The sequence below is a fragment of the Gopherus evgoodei genome, chromosome 3 (genome assembly GCF_007399415.2).
Source record: "Gopherus evgoodei ecotype Sinaloan lineage chromosome 3, rGopEvg1_v1.p, whole genome shotgun sequence".
Classification (NCBI taxonomy): Eukaryota; Metazoa; Chordata; order Testudines; family Testudinidae; genus Gopherus; species Gopherus evgoodei.
In genome coordinates, this window is record NC_044324.1 from 51,366,862 (window position 1) to 51,386,752 (window position 19,891).

General features: G+C 42.5%; 1 protein-coding gene across 2 annotated transcripts in view; it reads right to left on the minus strand.

Moving 5' to 3' along the window:
- CSMD1 (CUB and Sushi multiple domains 1) overlaps positions 1-19,891 on the minus strand; it is a 2,060,432-nt gene that overhangs the window by 191,453 nt on the left and 1,849,088 nt on the right. For both annotated transcript variants that reach the window (XM_030555566.1, XM_030555565.1), the window contains exons 47-48: positions 3,870-4,058; positions 2,052-2,198 (exon numbers count right to left, since the gene is read on the minus strand). In XM_030555566.1, the coding sequence (XP_030411426.1) occupies positions 2,052-2,198; positions 3,870-4,058 (336 nt within the window). The remainder of the gene's footprint in view (positions 1-2,051; positions 2,199-3,869; positions 4,059-19,891) is intronic.

The following is a 19,891-nucleotide window of genomic DNA, read 5'->3' on the forward strand; positions in this document are numbered from 1 at the left end:
AAGAATAGAGGGGAATAATCACTTCTCTCGATCTGCTGGCAATCTTCCTACGAATGCAGCCCAATATGCTGTTAGCCTTTTTGGCAACAAGGACACACTGTTGAATTATATCCAGTTTCTCATTGACTGTAATCCTCCCCAATAACCACCAATGAATTATACCTACTCAGTACCCAATCAAGCCAGACTCTGTGGGGGAAGGATTGCCCCACAGTTCAGATCTATATGACAAAATACCCTGCAGAGGAAAGTTGCAGCAGAGCTCATCCTCTATTCATCCCATACCCATTAGCTAGCTACATAACTACTGTGGCTTATTCCTTCCCTCAACCCTGTTATGTTTCAACACCTTTTAGGCCAAGCATATAATTTTTGTTCAGGAATTGTTTAACTGATATTTTTGCTAATGTTACAATTCAATACCCCTTTATCTCATAACTCTGTGAATCATCATCTTGTCATTTACATCACAGGTTTTACATACAGTGTATTCAGACAGGAAAGAACAGATACTTTTTTTTTCTCTCTCTCTCTGCCTCACTTTCTTGATCTGTAAAATTAGGATATTACTACTTACCATCCTTAGCAAAGCACTTTGAGATCCTCAGATGAAAGTACTATTGTGACCGAATGCACCCTGTGTTCACACTCTACACTCTATTGTAATTGTTGTACAAAATATGCCTTGTGAAGTATCATTTGAAAACTAATAACTTGCTCGTCAATAATATCATGGTGAAGTGTACATAGCAACATTATATGTAAAGTTACAAACATAAGCTGAAATTATGACTGAAGTGTGCTTACCAGACAGGTCTGGGATGGATGTAAAACAGTTTCTTAAAGACAAAATACAAGCTAACACTTCTAGCCCAGTGTCTTCAAAGTTGACTAGCAATCACCGATCCAAAAAAAAAACATATGAAACCTTTTTCACCACAAAACTCCATGTCTCTGTCCTAACAGTGGGAAGGAACTTTAGGGATAACCCTCAGGAAAATGCATTTCAAAGGATGACTGGACTGTCTGGCTATACTGAAGGAAGGATAGGAGACACTTGATATGGATTTCATCAGGCTGCAACTTTATTATTAGATGTCTGGGACTACCCGACAGATAAAAGTGTACAGTACAGGTAACCCCATGTTTATTCTATAATTATTCAGGGGGTACCACCAGCTCCCCCTCTTTTCCAGCCAGGTCCATCCAGCACATCTATTGACAGAACCTTATCATACATGAGGGACTTTTACCAGCTCCCCCTCTTTTTCTATCCAAGTCCCTCCAGCAAATCCATTGCCAGGACCTTATCATCCACTCCCTCCTCTCATAGGAGAGGTAAGGTGGGCTATCCAAAAGGGAGTTTGGCTCCCTGCCGTTCCAACCATAGGAGCCCCAAAACCCACACCGTTCCATTCCTTTAACAAGCACCTCCTTTTTAAGTCCTTACCAGGCCATTTATCTGATCACTGGATGCCTTCCCTACAGAGTACATGCACTGGACATCTGCCACAAGGAGGCACCAGCAATTAGCTTGGCTGCCTAACCTCCCCGAACCCAGTCGAGTTCCCATCTTCCAACAGCCTTTTGTATACCAGCCCAAAGCCTGCTGCGTGGAGAAAAGGGTTTCCAACGTCAGGGCTTTGTGTAGGAAAATTCAGGAATGCGAGTGTCTTGGAGTCACCCTGCAAATGGTAACCATGGCTGCTTGAAGCCAGATTGTGACCAGAATGTTGCTGCCTGGTTGCAGCTACACACAGACACTTGGTGTGAGCTGCATGCTGGAAGGTTATTTATGAGGGGTCCAGGTTGGAAGCTACAGCAGAAAAGCATTGAGAGGCACCAAAGACTGCAGGGCAGGTGGTGATACAACCCCTTGCTAATCTGGACTGTACTCTGGAATGTGATAACTATATCATGCAAGATTTACTACTTTCAGAGAAGCAATCAGTTACAGACAACTAGATGTGAATATTTTAGGTCTTAAAGTGTTACTGATTATTTTGTATAAACAGAGTATAATTTATTCAAAGCATATAACAGTTACTAACCTGAGTAACGTATCTTGAATCCCTTCTTATTGGTTGCATGGTCAGTTGACCAGCGAAGATATAGCTGATTATTTCTGCTTGTGAAGTTTAGTTGTCCTGTATAATTTCCACTTAAAGAAACCAACACAGGGCTTTGCCCAGAAGAACCTTTAGAATCAGGGAAAGTGAATGTTAATTGTTGAAAAAAAAATTGTAGCTCTTCTGTAATGAGATACAGACTAGTGACAAAGACTTTTGAGCTAAGTTTGATGCTTCTAATGCTCCAACTAGAGCTTTAATGAAAGAAAATGATCCCAAATCATCTCTGGTATAACTCCACTGACTTCAGTGGAGTTAAACCAGAGATAAATGTAGCCAAAAACAATTTTACATCACAAAGGATATGCTAGAGTCTAAGACTGCTGTTTGGTAACTATATTAACTCTTCCCTTAGATTTAGTACCAATACTTGGATTCAATTAAAACTTAATGCATGAGTAAATAAGAAAGAATTACATAAGGAGCATTAAGCAATCTAAATAGGGTTTTAAAAAAAAGAAAAGAAAAAAGAAAACAAACACATTGCTCAAGCCACTGGGGAAGTTCCAGGGAAATCTGTGGCTGTTCTCTAATCTGGAAGATGTGTGCTGAGTAGTGAGGAGATAGGGAGAATCTTAATAGCTTTCCCCCACTAATTACATCTTTGACTTCTCAGAGCCAGGGAAGCTTATAGAGAGAAAACTGGCAATTTGAAAAGATTGCTAAATTTTGTTTTTATAATAAACCATTGTAGATTACTAATGAATATTTTTATAACTGTAGATATTAAAAGATCAATTGATAAAGGAAAAAAGAGTGTCCAAATTATATTTACAACAGGACACTTCAAACCTCTTGATAATGATTATATTCTTTTGGGTATCCTGGTAACATGATGAAAATATGCCCGATGTGTACATTAATCAGTTGTACCATGCAGTCTTCTTGCTTAATAAGGGTAGACATGATAATAGTCTCCACATACATAAAGTTATGTTATGATGTGGTTTTGGACCAATTACTCTCATTAGTCAATGACAACAGAATAAGTAGTAATCAGCTTAAACTGCAGCAGGAAAAAAATAGTTTAGGAACAAAGGGAAAATTTTATGAGGTCTGTCAATAGAATAAAGTAATAAAGGGCTGTGAAATCATCTTTATTAGATGTACTCAAGACTCGTGATACATATTCTGCTACAATATAAAGAGAATGGACTAGATATTTGATTAGAAAGCACGTGGACCCTAAATAATTCTATGAATATAAACATATGGTATTTCAATCCAAGAGAATTGCCTCACCAGGAATGGCAACATTATAAAGACAAAATGCTAAATTCTGTGCTCAGATGCCCACATGTGATTTGCAAGAGTTGCATGTGATTTCTCAGCACAGGATTTGGCCCATGAATAGTAAAACAGCTATCTATCTAACCTATTATCTAAACTCAAATGGCAATAATATATGTTATAATTTATGGGAATCTAATGACACACTTTTTATTTTCAAAAGATAGGCTCACAATGAAACCATATAATCATTTATCAAATTTCTTTAAAGAGATATTTAACTTTCCATATTAATCTAATAGGACAGACCTAACAAAATTAATCAGCTGCTTTTTCAAAAATACTGTAATTGAAAACAACACTGGATACCAAAGTTTAGACATGAAGCAGAATAGTCATTTGGAGGTTCCAAGCACATCATTGTCTGATGGCACCAACGTTCTGGAAATTGAGATTGTCTCATATCTATATTCATTGCTTGCATTCAGATGATAGTTAAATAAATCTTACCATCAAATATTCCCAATTCATCAAACTGTTTTTCACTCTGAAACATTTCTACAAAAATAGAGATGTTATAGGTTGGTTCAACTTTAATAGTCCAGGAGCAGGTCTGAGAATTGGGGTAGTTGCCTGGGTAACCTGGACTGAGGATCACTCCAGATGAGTCTGTACGGATTTCATTTGCTGGGCATTGTGCTAAAATAAATAAATAAATAAAATGAATACACCTTTTGCCTTCTTATAACCTTTACTATTTTTCAGATGTATAAATGAAGACTTCAGCATTGATTTTTGGTGCCTTTAAATCATATCGTACTTATGCACTAAATGTGGTGATCCTTCACTCAATGCAGCCAATGATAAAACTCCCATTATCAGATAAAGGAACTGGACTGGATCCTAACTTAGCACTCCGATTTATAAAAGAAACTAATAATAAGAATATACAAAACAAAGATTTCAAGACACTCCTTACCCCAAGGAGTTTGCAATCAAGTAGACCATATGTACACAAGTGCTGATGTGACTACCCACACATGTGATGTTCACCACCCATGTGTGTGTACATGTGTTCTACTTACACACTTATATTGGAAAATTTGACTTGTCCCTTCCAACTGAGTTCTGAAGAATCAAATATTCTTTTTTTTTTTGGAGAGGGGGGGATGCAAAATTCAAGTCAGGTCAAACGATTGCTACCATAACATGCCCATTAGTCAAAAGAGATAAACTGGCAAGTCTAGCAATTTGTTGGCATGCAATGTTTTGAAAGGAAATAAAGTGTAAATTCCTCAGACAATATATTTACCTTCAGTTCAAGAGTAGTTTTATTTAGCCAAGTGTATATAATTTCCCCACCCCCACCAGTTCTTTTAACTTTTAATTTTAAAACATCACCCAAGTAATAATGAATATGAATGATTTTATGCAATGGCACAAAGTTCTGCAACTATCTCAGAAACTTCCTCAGGAGATCAGAGATGAACTGAGAACAGTGACTTCATAAGGCCAATTGATGGCAAAGACAGCTTCATAGGCCTCATTGGGTGCCTTCGACACTGCAGCCAGATCAGTGGCCACTGTGGTCACTCTGAGAACAACATTCTGGTTGCAGTCATTAGAAATTTCTAAACAGATTAAGATCACTATTGAAGACCTGCCTTTTCAGGGCCATGATCCGTTTAACTCTAAAACAGTTGAAGCACTGCACTCTCTGAGGAATTCTAAGGCAATGTTCTGATCTCTATACAGGCCACCTCAGAAGATGAAGAAAACCCATGGGCTGAGATGGGAGGGGGCATGGTTTAGAAAGAAAGTTGTGGACAAGTGTGTACAAAATATATATCTCTAATTGCACACCAATTTTTTTTATATTTTACTTATTACTGCAGTAAATAAGCATGAAGATTACTTTGGATGGTAATAGGTCATTTACATATGCCATTCCTGTGATTGTGCTTGAAATCATAGTAATGAGTCATGCAAATTAGATGCACAATTTAATGTTCATATTTGCAGATATACTCTGAAAATGTAGCTAATATATCAGTTTGATGTTACTTACTATATTTAATACTAGCTTAGGAGCCAGCCCATGCTCTACTGCTCCATGGGTGTTCAATGAGTGAAAGGGCAAACGAAGCCCCCTCCCTATGTGTTCCTGTGCAGTAAAGGGCTATAACTGAGCACTGAACTCACTCCTGGGATATAAAACACTCCAAAGATGACAGAGTCACATGAGTAGAAGGTGAAGCCAGTAATCATCTCTCTTGTCTTAGAGGCATATTGTATTGTAAGCTTTTTGGGAATTGTGTCTTTATTTGTTCTATAAAAAGTCATGCAAATCCATGACACTATATTATTAATAAATAACTATTACTAATGTATAATAGTAATAAACACTATGGTGCGATACTAGTAATACTAATGTAAATAGATGTATAAATCACAGCACATGGATCTGCTTTTTTTGGATAATATTGGCTTCATCTTTAGTACAACATTTGAAGATACTGTAGTATGTTCTTCAGCCAGATACAATCACACTAACTGCCACCATGAAAGATGTTGGAATAAATTATCTATTAGAAATACATTACCTGTTATCTACCGATCAGTCAAGGCATTTATATTGTACTCATCACCAGTGTATTTGAGTCCTTTACAGATTCTCAAAAGAATAAACATGAGGATCTCTACTCTCTCTTCATCTCCTAAATTGAGCTTATTTTTTTCTACATTATTTTTTTAAAAAGCTAGGGAGAAAGAGGCAAAATTTTGCAACAAAGAGTTTCTGAAGTATAAAGAACCAGTATATAATATTAAGGTCTCATTTAAAATATTTCATGATTAGCAATTTATATTTATATTCTGTTAATTTTAACAGAGCATTTTGCATAACTGTTTAGCTGAAAAAAAAGTAGTAACTTTTGGATGTGGTGGAATGTATGGTGTAAGCAATTTCTTTTACGTATATATTTCAATCATTTTATTATTGCAAGTGTAAAACTCACAACTCTCTTATTTATTGCTCTGTATAAATATCTGTATAGCTTTAATAGCCTATAAATCATATATGCACACAGTTTGAATTAACTTGCTCACGAAGTACTCAGAATATATTATAATATATATTTTATATATATATCTTCCTTCACTTTTCTCAAAACCCTCTATTATCCTTTTGTCAGCACACTCTGATGTTTACTGCAAAGGTTCCTGAAATTGGCAGAGGGAAGCCAACACAAATTTATCCTCCTCAAGATCCACTCGACCCAAGTCCATGAGATGATTACCTGAAAACTCAATCATGTGAAGTACGGATAGAGCATGAAGCAGAAAGCAGCATGCGCACTAAAATACACAATTGTACATACGTTCAGATCAAAAGAAGAAAGAGCACACTAACACTTAAGAAAACAAACAAAAACAGGAATGAAGGCACTATATGACTCAGTGTGCTGGACGATAAACAAAAGATGGAGGCCTTCCGGCTCTTACCAGGCAAGGGGGATGCTACACATGACAGCATTCCTAGGACGAGCCTCATACAAGTATGAGTTTGGCAGGATTGCTTCACAAACACTGCAGTCTCCAACCTCACATTTTTCCTGATTTTATCGGCATTTGGTGATGATGGACACTCCCTTGATTCAAGGATGATCTCTACCACAGATTTACATATGAGTCCTGAGGTGACTCAGGAGTTGGGTCTTGGAACCACAAATCCACCCACAGTTGGTACAGACATTTTGTGGCTGGCCAGCTACCTCTTGGGAGAAAGTTCTTTCTTTTTCCTTCCTTCTCTCATTCTTTTCAGCTTTGAGGGCAAGGCACTTCTCCTTGAAGCAGACCACTGCCCGATGGAGGATATGGCGCCATTGGAGTCGGTTGATGGCTTGCTCCTCCCAGCTTGTGATGTCCTCATCAGTTTTCTTAAGATATGCTTTCAGTGTGTCTTTGTAGCGTTTCCTCTGACCACCATGGGAACTCTGACCATAGGTGAGCTGAGAGTAGAAGACTTGTTTTGGAAGGTGAGAGTCTGGCATCAGCACACAATGTCCAGCCCAGCGAAGTTAGTGCATGAAGATCATTGCTTCAATGCTAGTGACTTCAGCGAGGATGCTGGCAGTAGTGCAGCGATCTTGCCACTTAATGCAAAGGATATTCTGGAGGCATCATTGGTGGTACCTCTCCAGACACTTAAGGGGCTGTCGATAGGTCACCCAGTTTTCACATCCATAGAGGAGTATAGGAACAACAATTTTCTTCTTTATTTAAATAAGTTATGAAGTGATGGCCAGAAATTTACCAGTAGCAGCTGGCCAACAAAATACTGCATTTAGGAAACTGATAGCAAACTTACTCATAGAAATACTAATTTTACAAGTGCAATTATGTTTTTTTCCTCAGCCCTGGCCCCCACCTGTCCATAATGAACAATTAGTGAAGGATAGGGTAAGGATATTTTTGTAGCCAGATGAGTATATTTCTGTCATATTTGAACAAAAATGTCTATATTTAGAAAGAATCTTATTTTCCCCATATCTCCTTTATTTATCAACTGATTTTGATAAAATTTGAACTGGAGTCCGTTTTTTTTTCTTTTTTTTAGAGGCCCTTGTGAGGCCCTAAACTGTCACTAAATTAGTTTATGCCCTAATCTGGTCCTGCCTGTATCCACAGCAAAATGTAAAGAACAATTTTTTTTTAAAAATCACTTCATTCAAGTTTCTTTCTTCCTTGATGCAAGGTCCCAGAACCTGACATCCTATCATACTTAACACTTTCCTGTCTTTTGATGTGTCAACACAATATGCCAAGTTACTCAGGTAGATCCAATATTTTCTGAATGTAATGCTGTATTTCTTCTTCTTAATTGATAGGAGGTGTTGGTGGTGACTATCCAATTCACTTCAGTGTGTTGACACAAAACTTACTAAAAATATCAAGATACTGAGAAATATTTTTACATGTTGTCTTCTCTTTGCTTTCCTCTCCTCCTCTCATTTTCCTTCTCTCCTAACTGTTCTCTAGCTTCCTCTGAATTTGTTGTTTGATTGTCAAACACTCTTGTACAGTGTTTGCAGGTGTTCTATAAATTAAAAAGCTGAATTAAAATGATCCCCAAATACACAAAGCCTAGTCGTTCACATTCAATGAGCTAATAAACAATTTCAGAATGTAAAAATATATTGCACTAGATCTGGAGTGATGTAGTATACACTGAAGTGGTATGTCCAAACCAAAAGCAGAGATAATGGGGGGATTGGGGAAAGGGAAGTGAACCTTTTACTACAAGAAGCATCAAGAAAGGCAGCTTTGATAATCAGGCAGTTATAAATGGGATTCTTTTGTGTCTGAGGGGAATTTATCACACAAACTCTATTTTAACTCACAGGAGACCGATGTAATTATAGTACTTGTAAAGCAAAGATAAAAAGAGTGGTTCGGCTTCTTTTTATGAACTAACAAGAGTCACTTCTGGACACAGAAACATTCCCTTTGAGGAGAATACATTCAGTTATATCTGTCTTTTTAGAAATGTTAATTGATGATTTAATTCTCATAAAGGAAAAAGAAAGTATATATATATATTGAAATCGAAGAACACCATCATGGATGGAAACTAGCAGCTAACAACACCAGTCAAACACTAAATTCACAAGGAATAAATAAAGAAGAGGAAGAATTTGAAGAAGTTATTATTATGCTCACTGATTAAGTTCTTTCATGTGTTTTCCCTGGGTGCATACTGAGGCTACAAAGATGAAACCTCATTACACATGCTTAAGTTCTGCACTAAAATTATAATAAGCTGTGTTCTGGTGTCTGAATATGTTAGACATACTTTTCAAAAGTAGCATTCTTTTGGAATGTTGAATTTACTGCCCTGGAGATGTAAATTATTCTGTATGTACTAAAAACCCCATCTACAGAAACACCTTTTAAAAGAGATGGAAATGAATAGTGCTAGAAAAAAACAACAACAAAAAGGTACCTTTTCATGTTCCACAACAGCTGCGTCCAGGTTTTCTGGAGCAATTACATGTGTTTATACCAGAATCAGCCAAGTAAACTCTACTTATTCTCCTTATTACAAAGCAAATGGAAATATGGCTTTATTAATAATCTGCTGAGGCTGTCTATTATGTAAAATGTTGCATCCAGCGGAGAAAAGTCTAATGCAGTGTCAGAGAGGAGGCTTCTCTTTGACCCACTGATATAGTAAATGCCTCAGATGTATGAGGGTTTCAGCACTAGTAACAAATGGGACATACAAAGAATGCATGTTACAAAAGATATGGGACTAATTAGTTAGGTATATCATACAGAATTTTACTGGTAACCAGACGAAAATAAAACAAATATTGCTAAAACCCCACTGCAAAAAAGTTTTTGTCTGTTTTGTTGAATACTGACATGCTAATTGAGATAACAAAGGGACTAACCCTGCACCAGTGACAAAACTTTCTTGACTTCATTGGTGCAGGATCCAACCCTAAAGGAGAAAGAATCTATTACAAAGAGAGAGGAAAAAAACAGAAGCACAAGTATATATACTGAGAAAATGTTAAGGCTGCATGAAGTATAGCTATCAATAGATACAAAGCGGATTAGATTTATGTTTGTTTTCTTTATTTGCAAACGTGTATTTTGCTGGAAGGATATTTCACCTCTGTTTGCTGTAACTTATACTTAGGCTGAGAGGGGGAGTCCCTCTGGTCTAGGTGAAGCTGAGACCCTGTAATCATTTTTCCATCTTGATTTTACAGAGATAATTTTTACTGTTTTCTTTCTTTAATTAAAAGCTTTTCTTTTTAAGAACCTGATTGATTTTGTCCTTGTGTTAAGACCCAAGGGGACTGGGTCTGAACCCACCAGGGACTAGTGGGGGAAAGGAGAGAAGTGGGAGGAAAAGCTTGATTCCTCTCTGTTTTAGGATCCAAGGAGTTGGGATCATGTATTTCTGAGGAAGAGTCTGGGAGGGGGAAGGAGGAGGGAAAGGTTCATTTCTCTCTGTGTTAGGATCCAAGGAGTTGGGATCAGTCTCTCTCTCTCAGGGAGAGTCTGGGAGGAGGAGAGAAGGGGGGAAGGTGAATTTCCCCTCTGTTTTAAGATTCAAGGAGTTTGAATCACAGTATCTTTCAGGGTAACCCAAGGAGGGGAAAGTCTGGAAGGGGAAAGTTAGGGGGGATGGTTTATTTCCCCTTGTTTTAAGACCCTGGGGGTTTGGATCTTGGTCTCCCCAGGGAAGGTTTTGGGGGGACAAGACTAGACACTGAAATCTCTAGTTGGTGGCAGAGCTATAAGATCTAAGCTAGAAATTAAGCTTAGAAGGGGTCCCCACTTTCTGGATGCTAAAGTTCAAAGTAGGAAAGAGACCCTGACACATATCGATTCCAATTAGGTGATTCCCAAGCCTTACCTAGGCGGTGGGGTTGGAGTGAGATGTTGCAGAATGCAAAACTGCTGAGCCAAAGGCTGCGTCATCTCTGGATTGTTGAACCAGAGCATAATGAGAGGCAAAAGTGTGGACCGAGGACCAGGTAGCTGTGTGACATATCTCCTGGATGGGTACATGAGCCAGGAAGGCGGCAGATGAAGCCTGAGCCCTGGTAGAATGTGCGGTGAAGTGGCTCGAGGGAACATGAGCCAAGTCATAACAAGTACGGATGCACGCCGTCACCCAAGATGAGATCCTCTGGGAGGAGAAAGGTAGGCCCTTCATTTGGTCTGCCACAGCGACGAAGAGTTGGGGCGATTTACGAACAGGTTTTGTCTGCTCAATATAAAATGTGAGCGCCCTACGGACATCTAGGGAGTGCAATTGTTGCTCCCATCGTGATGAGTGTGGCTTCAGGAAGAAGACCGGAAGGAAGATATCCTGGTTGACATGAAAGGCCGATAGCACTTTAGGGAGGAACGCCGGGTGTGGTCGCAACTGCACTTTGTCCTTGTGAAACACAGGATACGGTGGGTCCACCGGGAGAGCCCAAAGCTCGGAGACTCGTCTGGCTGATGTATTGGCTACAAGGAAAGCTGTCTTCCAGGACAGGTATAGTAGCAAGCAGGTTGCTAACGGCTCGAATGGGGCAGACATAAATCTGGTTAGAACCAGGTTGAGGTCCCAGGTTGGGGCGGGGCAGCGTACTTGGGGGTATAGGCGCTCCAAGCCCTTGAGGAACCTAGATACCATAGGGTGCGAGAACACAGAACGGCCACTCTCCCCTGGGTGGAAGGTAGAGATGGCCGCCAAGTGCACCCTCAGTGATGATACCACTAGACTCTGCTGTTTGAGAGATCAGAGGTAGTCCAAGATGGTGGGGATCGAGGCCTTGGTAGGAGTAACATTTTGCGTTTTGCACCAGTAGGAGAAACGCTTCCTCTTGGCCAGATACGTTGACCGAGTGGAAGATTTCCTGCTACCCAGGAGTACTTGTTGTACTAAGGCAGAGCAACGTAACTCTGACTAGTTTAACCACGCAGCAGCCATGTCGTAAGGTGGAAGGGACTGCAGGTATGGGTGGTGAAGTCTGCCGTGGTCTTGAGTTATGAAGTCTGGGCGAAGAGGCAGGGTAATTGGGTTGTCTATCAACAGGTCGAGCAATATGGTGTACCAGTGCTGCCTAGGCCACGCTGGAGCGATCATGATCAAGTGAGCTCCATCCCTGCGGAGCTTTAGCAGGACCCTCTGAACCAGCGGGAACGGTGGAAAGGTGTAAAGCAGTTGGCTCATCCACGGCATCAGAAAAGCATCTGAGATCGAGTCCGGGGAGAGGCCTTGGAAGGAGCTGAACATCTGGCATTTCCTGTTCTCGCAGGAAGCGAAGAGGTCTATCCAGGGAAATCCCCACTTCTGGAAAACAGAATACATAATGTCCGGATGAATCGGACCACTCATGAGACAGGAAGAATCTGCTGAGTCGATACGCCAGAGTGTTCCAAACTCCTGGGAGAAAGGACGCTACCAGGTCTATCGAGTGGGCTAATCAAAAGACCCAGAGTTGGATGGCCTCCTCACAAAGGGGAGAGGACCGTGCCCCTCCCTGCTTGTTTATGTAATACATGGCTGTTGTGTTGTTTTGAGCACTGAGACACAACGGCCTTGCAAGTGCTGTTGAAACACCTGGCATGCAAGGCAGACTGCTCTCAGCTCTCGGACATTGATGTGCAAGGCCAGCTCCTGAGATGACCAAAGGCCTTGAGTGCGATGATGTCCGAGGTGAGCACCCCAGCCAAGAGATGGCGCGTCTGTCGTCAGGAACACAGAAGGCTGGAGTGGACAGAATGGCATCCCTGCACACATCAGGGAAGGTGTCAGCCACCAGTTGAGGGAGCCTACGATGCTCGGGGGAATGGTGACTATCATGTCTATGGCGTCTCTGCCCAGGTGGTATACCGAGTTGAGCCATGATTGGAAGGGACAGAGGTGTAGCCTGGTGTGTTTGGTCACGAATGTGCAGGCAGTCATGTGACCCAGGAGACCGAGACAAGTGCGAGCCGAAGTTGTTGGGAAGTTCTGTAGGCTTTGGATAATTTTTACCACTGCCTGAAACCAAGTCGGTGGTAAGCAGGCTCTGGCGAGACTGGCGTCCAGGATGGCCCCAATGAAGTCTATCCTCTGTGTGGGAACCAGAGTGGATTTCTCTATATTGATCATCAGGCCTAGACGTATGAATAGGTCCTTGACGATGCCCACATGATGGGTGACTTGTGTCTCGGAGGTCCCTCGGATGAGCCAATCGTCCAGATACGGAAAGACGTGTATCTGGCGGCGGCAGAGGGAGGCGGCAACTACAGCCATGCACTTTGTGAATATTCTCGGGGCTGTAGAGAGGCCAAACTGCAGGACCGTAAACTGGAAATGCTGATGGTTGGCTACAAACTGGAGGTATCGCCTGTGTGGAGGATAAACGGCAATGTGAAAATACACGTCCCTCATGTCAAGGGTGGCATAACAGTCTCCGGGATCCAATGATGGGATGATGGTCCCCAGGGATACTATGCGGAACGTCAAATTTATCATGAATTTGTTGAGTTCTCGCAGGTCTAGGATAGGTCTGAGACCTCTCTTCACCTTGGGGATTAGGAAATAGCGGGAACAGAACCCCTTCCCCCTTTCGTCTTCTGGTACTTCCTCTATGGCTCCCATGGCAAGGAGCTTCCGCACCTCTTGTAAGAGGAATTGCTCGTGAGGGATGAGGGTGAGGGGCGGAAAGTGGGGGGCGAAATAAACTGGAGGTGGTACCCAAGTTCCACCGTGCATAGGACCCAACGATCTGAAGTTAGCTGAGACCACGCAGGGAGGAAAAAGGAGAGGCGGTTGCAAAAAGGAGGGAAAGGATCCTGGATAGTAACTGGTACGTTGTCCTCGGGTGCACCTTCAAACGTTTGGCTTTGGCCCCGTAGGCAGTTTGGAGGGACCCTGATTTTGGCCCCCTTGGGGTCCAGACTGCCGTCTAGGATTGCCTCAGCCGTGCCTTCTGCCGAAGTCCTGTCTTGCTCTAGGCGGGGGATAAGGGCGGTGAGGCTGGAGACGGAAGGACCTGCGCTGAGTCATCGAGGTATGCATCCCGAGGGAGCGCATGATGACCCTGTTGTCCTTAACGCTCTGCAGCCTGGGGTCAGTCTTTTCAGAGAACAGGCCTTGACCGTCAAAGGGCAGGTCCTTATGGTCCTGTATGGAAGGACTGACACCTGAAGCCATGATATTCGCCTCATTGCAACACCTGAAGGCAGGGTCCTGGCTGCGGAGTCAACTGCGTCCAGGGAGGCCTGGAGAGAAGTTCTCACCACCTTCTTCCCTTCCTCCAAAAGGGCAGCAAACAAACTCTGGGTGGGAGTCTTGGGGAATTAACTCCTTGAATTTCTCAACCGCCGTCCAGGTGTTATAATTGTAGTGACTAAGCAGGGCTTGCTGGTTTGCCACCCTGAGTGGGAGGTCCCCAGTAGAGTATACCTTGTGCCCAATAAGTCCATGCACCTAGCCTTCTTTGATTTTGGAGCAGGAGCTTGCTGGCCATGGCGTTCCCTTTCATTGACTGATTGCACGACAAGGGAGCAGGGAAGAGGGTGCACGTACAGGTACTCATACCCCTTAGAGGGTACCATGTACTTCCGCTCAGCTCCCCTGGTCATGGGCATAATAGATGCTGGAGATTGCCAGATGGTATTGGCGTTTGCTTGGGATCGTACGTATGAACGGTAATGCCACTCTTGTGGGGGTGACAGCTGACAGGATATCCACCACCGGTTCCTCTATCTCCGGGACCTCCTCCACCTGAAGATTCATATTCAGGGCCACCCGCCTCAGGAGGTCCTGATGTGCCCGCAGGTCAACTGGAGGAGAACCCGAGGAGGATATCCCTGTCACCATTTCATCTGGAGAGGAGGAAGAGGAAAGGCCAGGGACAAGAGGGTCCTGCGTGGGCTCCTGTTCTTGAGTGACGTCAGGCTCAGGTGGAACTTGAGAGACTGTCAGCTGAATGAGAGCCTCCTCTGTACCTGCGGGAGGGGGGTGGCTGACCGTTGCCTCCAGCACCCGGTGTTCCAAAGATGCGGAGCGGGATGGCACTGGAGGCGCACCTTGGGCTTGATGGTATGCCCAAGGTGTCCAGAATGACCACTGATGGGGTCCCTGTTTCTGGGCCTGGGTCTCCTGGAAGACACGGCCGGGCACATCTGAGTCACGGTCCTGTGCATAGGAAGCACTGTCCGCATGAAATGACACAGATGTGTGACAAGATGGCCGAGGAGCTGAAAAACCTGGTAAGGGTCTCCGTCTCTAAACAACTTCTCCCTGTCTGGCACTGGAGAGCGGTACTGGGTGCCATACCAGTACCAGGAACGAGACAGGGACCAGCGACTGGAGCAGTGCCGGGAGGTCGACTGGGATCTGGAGGCTCGACGTCTGGAGCGGCTGAGAGAGGCACGGTGCCGGGAATGGTACAGAGAGCTGGATCAGTGCCGAGAGTATCGGGCCGGCGAACGGTACACTAAGCGGTGCCGCGAGTGCGACTGGTACCGAGATGGAGAGCAGTGCCGGGACTGGGAGTGGCTTCGGGACCAGGATAGGGGGTGGGACCGAGAGCGCCGGTGGGACCATGATCGTGATCGGTGCCTCTCAATGGTGCCAACAGACGGTGGCCTCAGCAGGGCAGGCTTGCCTATTGATTGAATGACCCTCACCAGCGGTGCCGGGGGTTGAGGCAGCGCGGACTCCGTCAGCGCGATCAGCTCCCTCGCCATAGAAAAGGTCTCCAGCATGGAGGGAATTGTGAGCTCAACTACGGCATGCACCGGGGAGCTTTCAGGCACTGGACTCGACGGCCCTTGCGGGACCGGAATCGATGGTGCCGAAGCTGTCGGTGCCGCGGCAGGTGTCGGTGCCGGGCGGTCCGGCTTAGGCGGGTGCTCCAACTGAAGGGCAGGTGGCACGGAAGCCACAGGAGACTTATGCTTCTTAATCCTCGGAGAGAGGGAACGGTGCCGAGCAGACGACGGTGCCGGCAATGTTCGGAGCCGAGGGGCCTTAGCGGTATAGGCTCGATCCGATGCCGGCTCGATCCGGTGCTTCTGCCTGATGCGGACTGTCTAGTGCTCAGTGCCGAGGGCGGAGGAGTAAGAGCTGCCTCCATCAGGAGCTGTTTCAGATGAAAGTCCCGCTCCTTCTTCGTCCTGGGCTCAAAGGCCTTACAGATCCGGCACTTATCCTAGAGGTGGGATTCCCCGAGGCACTTAAGGCAAGAGTCATGGGAATCTCCCGTTGGCATCAGCCTGTGGCAGGTCGAGCATGGTTTGAAACCCAGTGAACCGGGCATGGGCCCCTGTACCGGGTGCGGGGAAGGGGCTAATCCCCGAACCCCTCTCAACTATATACATTAACTATAACAAAGAATGAATAAAACTAACTATAACTATAGAATTTATAACTATATACACAAGAATTAACAAAAGAACTATGAGTAGCTAGGGAGGTGGAGATCAGCTAAGCCGCACTCCACTGTTCCAAAAACCGACACGGGCGGTAAGAAGGAACTGAAGGGCCGTTGGGTCAGCAGGGGTATATATCTGGCTTCATGGTGGCGCCACTCTAGGGAGTGACCCAGCTGATCCATCGAATGTTGCTAGGGTAAAAATCTTCCAATGAAAGTGCATGCAGAATCAATATGAGCAAGCACTCGAAGAAGAAAGTGTATTTCTTTTGTTTTCCTCTTATTCCTCTTATTCCCAAGTGGCTGAACCATTTTTACTTAAACTGTCCAAATAAAATTAAACTTCAAGAAGAAGTCAGGCCTCAAAATTCCTGGAAAACTTCAGACATATAAGTGAAAGTTCCAGATCATTTTGAACAGCTAAAAAAAGAGATTACAATGGAAATTCTTAAGCAACCTTACTTCAAGCAATCTTTTCTGCCATAATATATAAAAACACAAATGCTTCTATGAAATAATATTTTGCATTCAGACTCACAAAAGGAAAGGTGAAGAGAAACTAAAAATATGGAGAAATAAAATTTAAATTATCTTAATATTTTCCCAGAAAAAATATATTTTGCTTTAAATTGACTAAAATTAGTGGTGTAGTTGGGCTAGGAATAACAACAAGTAATGTTGTTTTCCATAAGAGAAAACAAAACATATTTAACGAAGCAAACAACTTGTGTGCGAAGAAAGGAAATTACCATCTTCCATATTTGTCCATAATGAACTATTTTATCTTCTGACCAAAATGTTACTACTAAATTAATTCTCTCTCACAAACACACACCTCCAACCCAACAGACCTCTTCATTCAATATCTCCAATGTTTTTTCTCAGTTTAATTGTCACATTTGAAGTTTATATGCTGAATTACAAAGCCCTTCATAGTTGTGCCTGTCTACCTATCTGCTTTGATTTATCCCCATGTCAATGCTCTACTCAATCATTCTGGCTTACTTCTCCTTTCATTCCCATTTCTCACTCTGCTTCAAAAGGTGAAATCTTGTCCCCACTAAAGTCAATAGAAATTTCAATATTGATTTCAGTAGAGCCAGGATTTCACCTCAGATCTTCATCATGGAATCCACTATGCTTCAAATTTCCGCCCTCTCTTTATCTGCCAAACATCAGTTCCTTCAACTCCATTCTTGAAATCCATCTCTAAAAGTAATACTTTCTTCTCATCATCAATAATCCTAATGTTCTCCATTTCCTGCACTGCTGCCGTCTATTTAGCTTAACATAATTTATAGCTCAATCTTTGAAGGACAGCTGATGGAAAATGAAAGTTGAGTATCTTCAATCAACGGCAGACCAAAAAGACTTCAAATGGTTTTCTGATGAGCTGAAGACATTGTACAGCGCACATTCTAATCGTATCAGCTGTATTTGGAATGAAGATGAGTCGCTGTTGCTGACCAATCATGGACAAATTCTGAAAAGATGGGCTGAACTCTTTAACAACATTCTGAACTGCCTGACCACAATGTCAGCACCAGTGCTTGATGATCTTGAACAATTTCCAATTCAAGATCAACTCTCAATTCCACTGAACATATCTGAAGTATGGAAAGCTGTCAAGCAAATATCAAACATCAAAGAAGTGGGTCCAGATTGTATTCCCCACATAGATCTTCAAGTATGAGGGCCATGAGCCGATCAGGAAGCTCAATAACCTCTACTGAAAGTTTTGGGAAAAGGAGGCTGTGTCATGGGAACTTAAAGTTGTCAACACTATTCACCTTTACAAATCGGAAGGGAAGTACACTTCTTGAGGTAAACATAAACTCATAGACTCATAGACTCTAGGACTGGAAGGGACCTTGAGAGGTCATCGAGTCCAGTCCCCTGCCCTCATGGTAGGACCAAATACTGTCTAGACCATCCCTAATAGACATTTATCTAACCTACTCTTAAATATCTCCAGAGATGGAGATTTCACAACTTCCCTAGGCAATCTATTCCAGTGTTTTACTACCCCGACAGTTAGGAACTTTTTCCTAATGTCCAACCTAAATCTCCCTTGCTGCAGTTTAAGCCCATTGCTTCTTGTTCTATCATTGGAGGCTAAGGTGAACAAGTTTTCTCCCTCCTCCTGATGACACCCTTTTAGATACCTGAAAACTGCTATCATGTCCCCTCTCAGTCTTCTCTTTTCCAAACTAAACAAACCCAATTCCTTCAGCCTTCCTTCATAGGTCATGTTCTCAAGACCTTTCATCATTCTTGTTGCTCTTCTCTGGACCCTCTCCAATTTCTCCATATCTTTCTTGAAATGCAGTGCCCAGAACTGGACACAATACTCCAGTTGAGGCCTAACCAGCGCAGAATAAAGCGGAAGAATGACTTCTCGTGTCTTGTTTACAACACACCTGTTAATGCATCCCAGAATCACGTTTGCTATTTTTGCAACAGTATCACACTGTTGACTCATATTAAGCTTGTGGTCTACTATGACCCCTAGATCTCTTTCTGCCATACTCCTTCCTAGACAGTCTCTTCCCATTCTGTATGTGTGAAACTGATTGTTCCTTCCTAAGTGGAGCACTTTGCATTTATCTTTATTGAACTTCATCCTGTTTACCTCAGACCATTTCTCCAATTTGTCCAGATCATTTTGAATTTTGACCCTGTCCTCTATTGTGGCCTCTCGCTCCTTGCTACTGCAGGAAAGATACTTGAGCAAGTCTTGCTAAACTGGCTAACTGATCAATTTGCAGAGAAGATACTGCCTGAAAGCCAATGTGCTGGGAATAGTACTTCAGATGTAATCTTTGCACTTTGGCAAATTCAGGAGAAATGTTGTGAGAAGAATCAAGATCTATATGTAGTTTTTGATGATCTTATTAAGGCCTTTGATTCTGTAAACTGAGACAGACAGTTTACAGTAAACTGTAAACAGTCCTCCACAAGTTCAGTTCCTATGAAAAGTTTGTCAATATTTATTAAATCTTTTCATGCAGGAATGCAGTTTGTGTCCTTGATCATGGCTGCTTCTCAAAACTCTTTGTTACCAGTAGAGTAAAACAAGGCTGTGTTCTTGTGCTAACTTTATTTAGCATTGTGTCTACAGCAGTTCTAATAGATGCATTCAGAGACACTGATTATGGTATTTATGTGCAATACCATATAGATAGAGATGTCCTGAATTTGCATCATTTGCATGCAAAGACAGAAGTTTTGAAAACAATTGTTCATATATTACTGTTCGCTGATGATTGTGCTTTATTGGCCCATATCCGCATGGACATTCAGTTTCTCATTGATTTCTTTTTGCACATGCAGCAAAATGTTTTTATTTCCTTAATAATCAGCCTAAAAATAGAAGTCATGGTCCAGTCTCAACCAGAAAGTACTGCAACTTCTCAATTAGTGTCCACTGACAATATAGCATTCAAAGTCATTGAAAAATGTTGCTACCTTGGCTGTGTCATTTCACAAGATTCCATTAATGATGATGATCTTACAAAGTACATTAGTGCAGCCAGCTATGCTTTGGAAAATTTCAGCATGGTCTCTGAAATGAACAGGGTGTCAGACTGC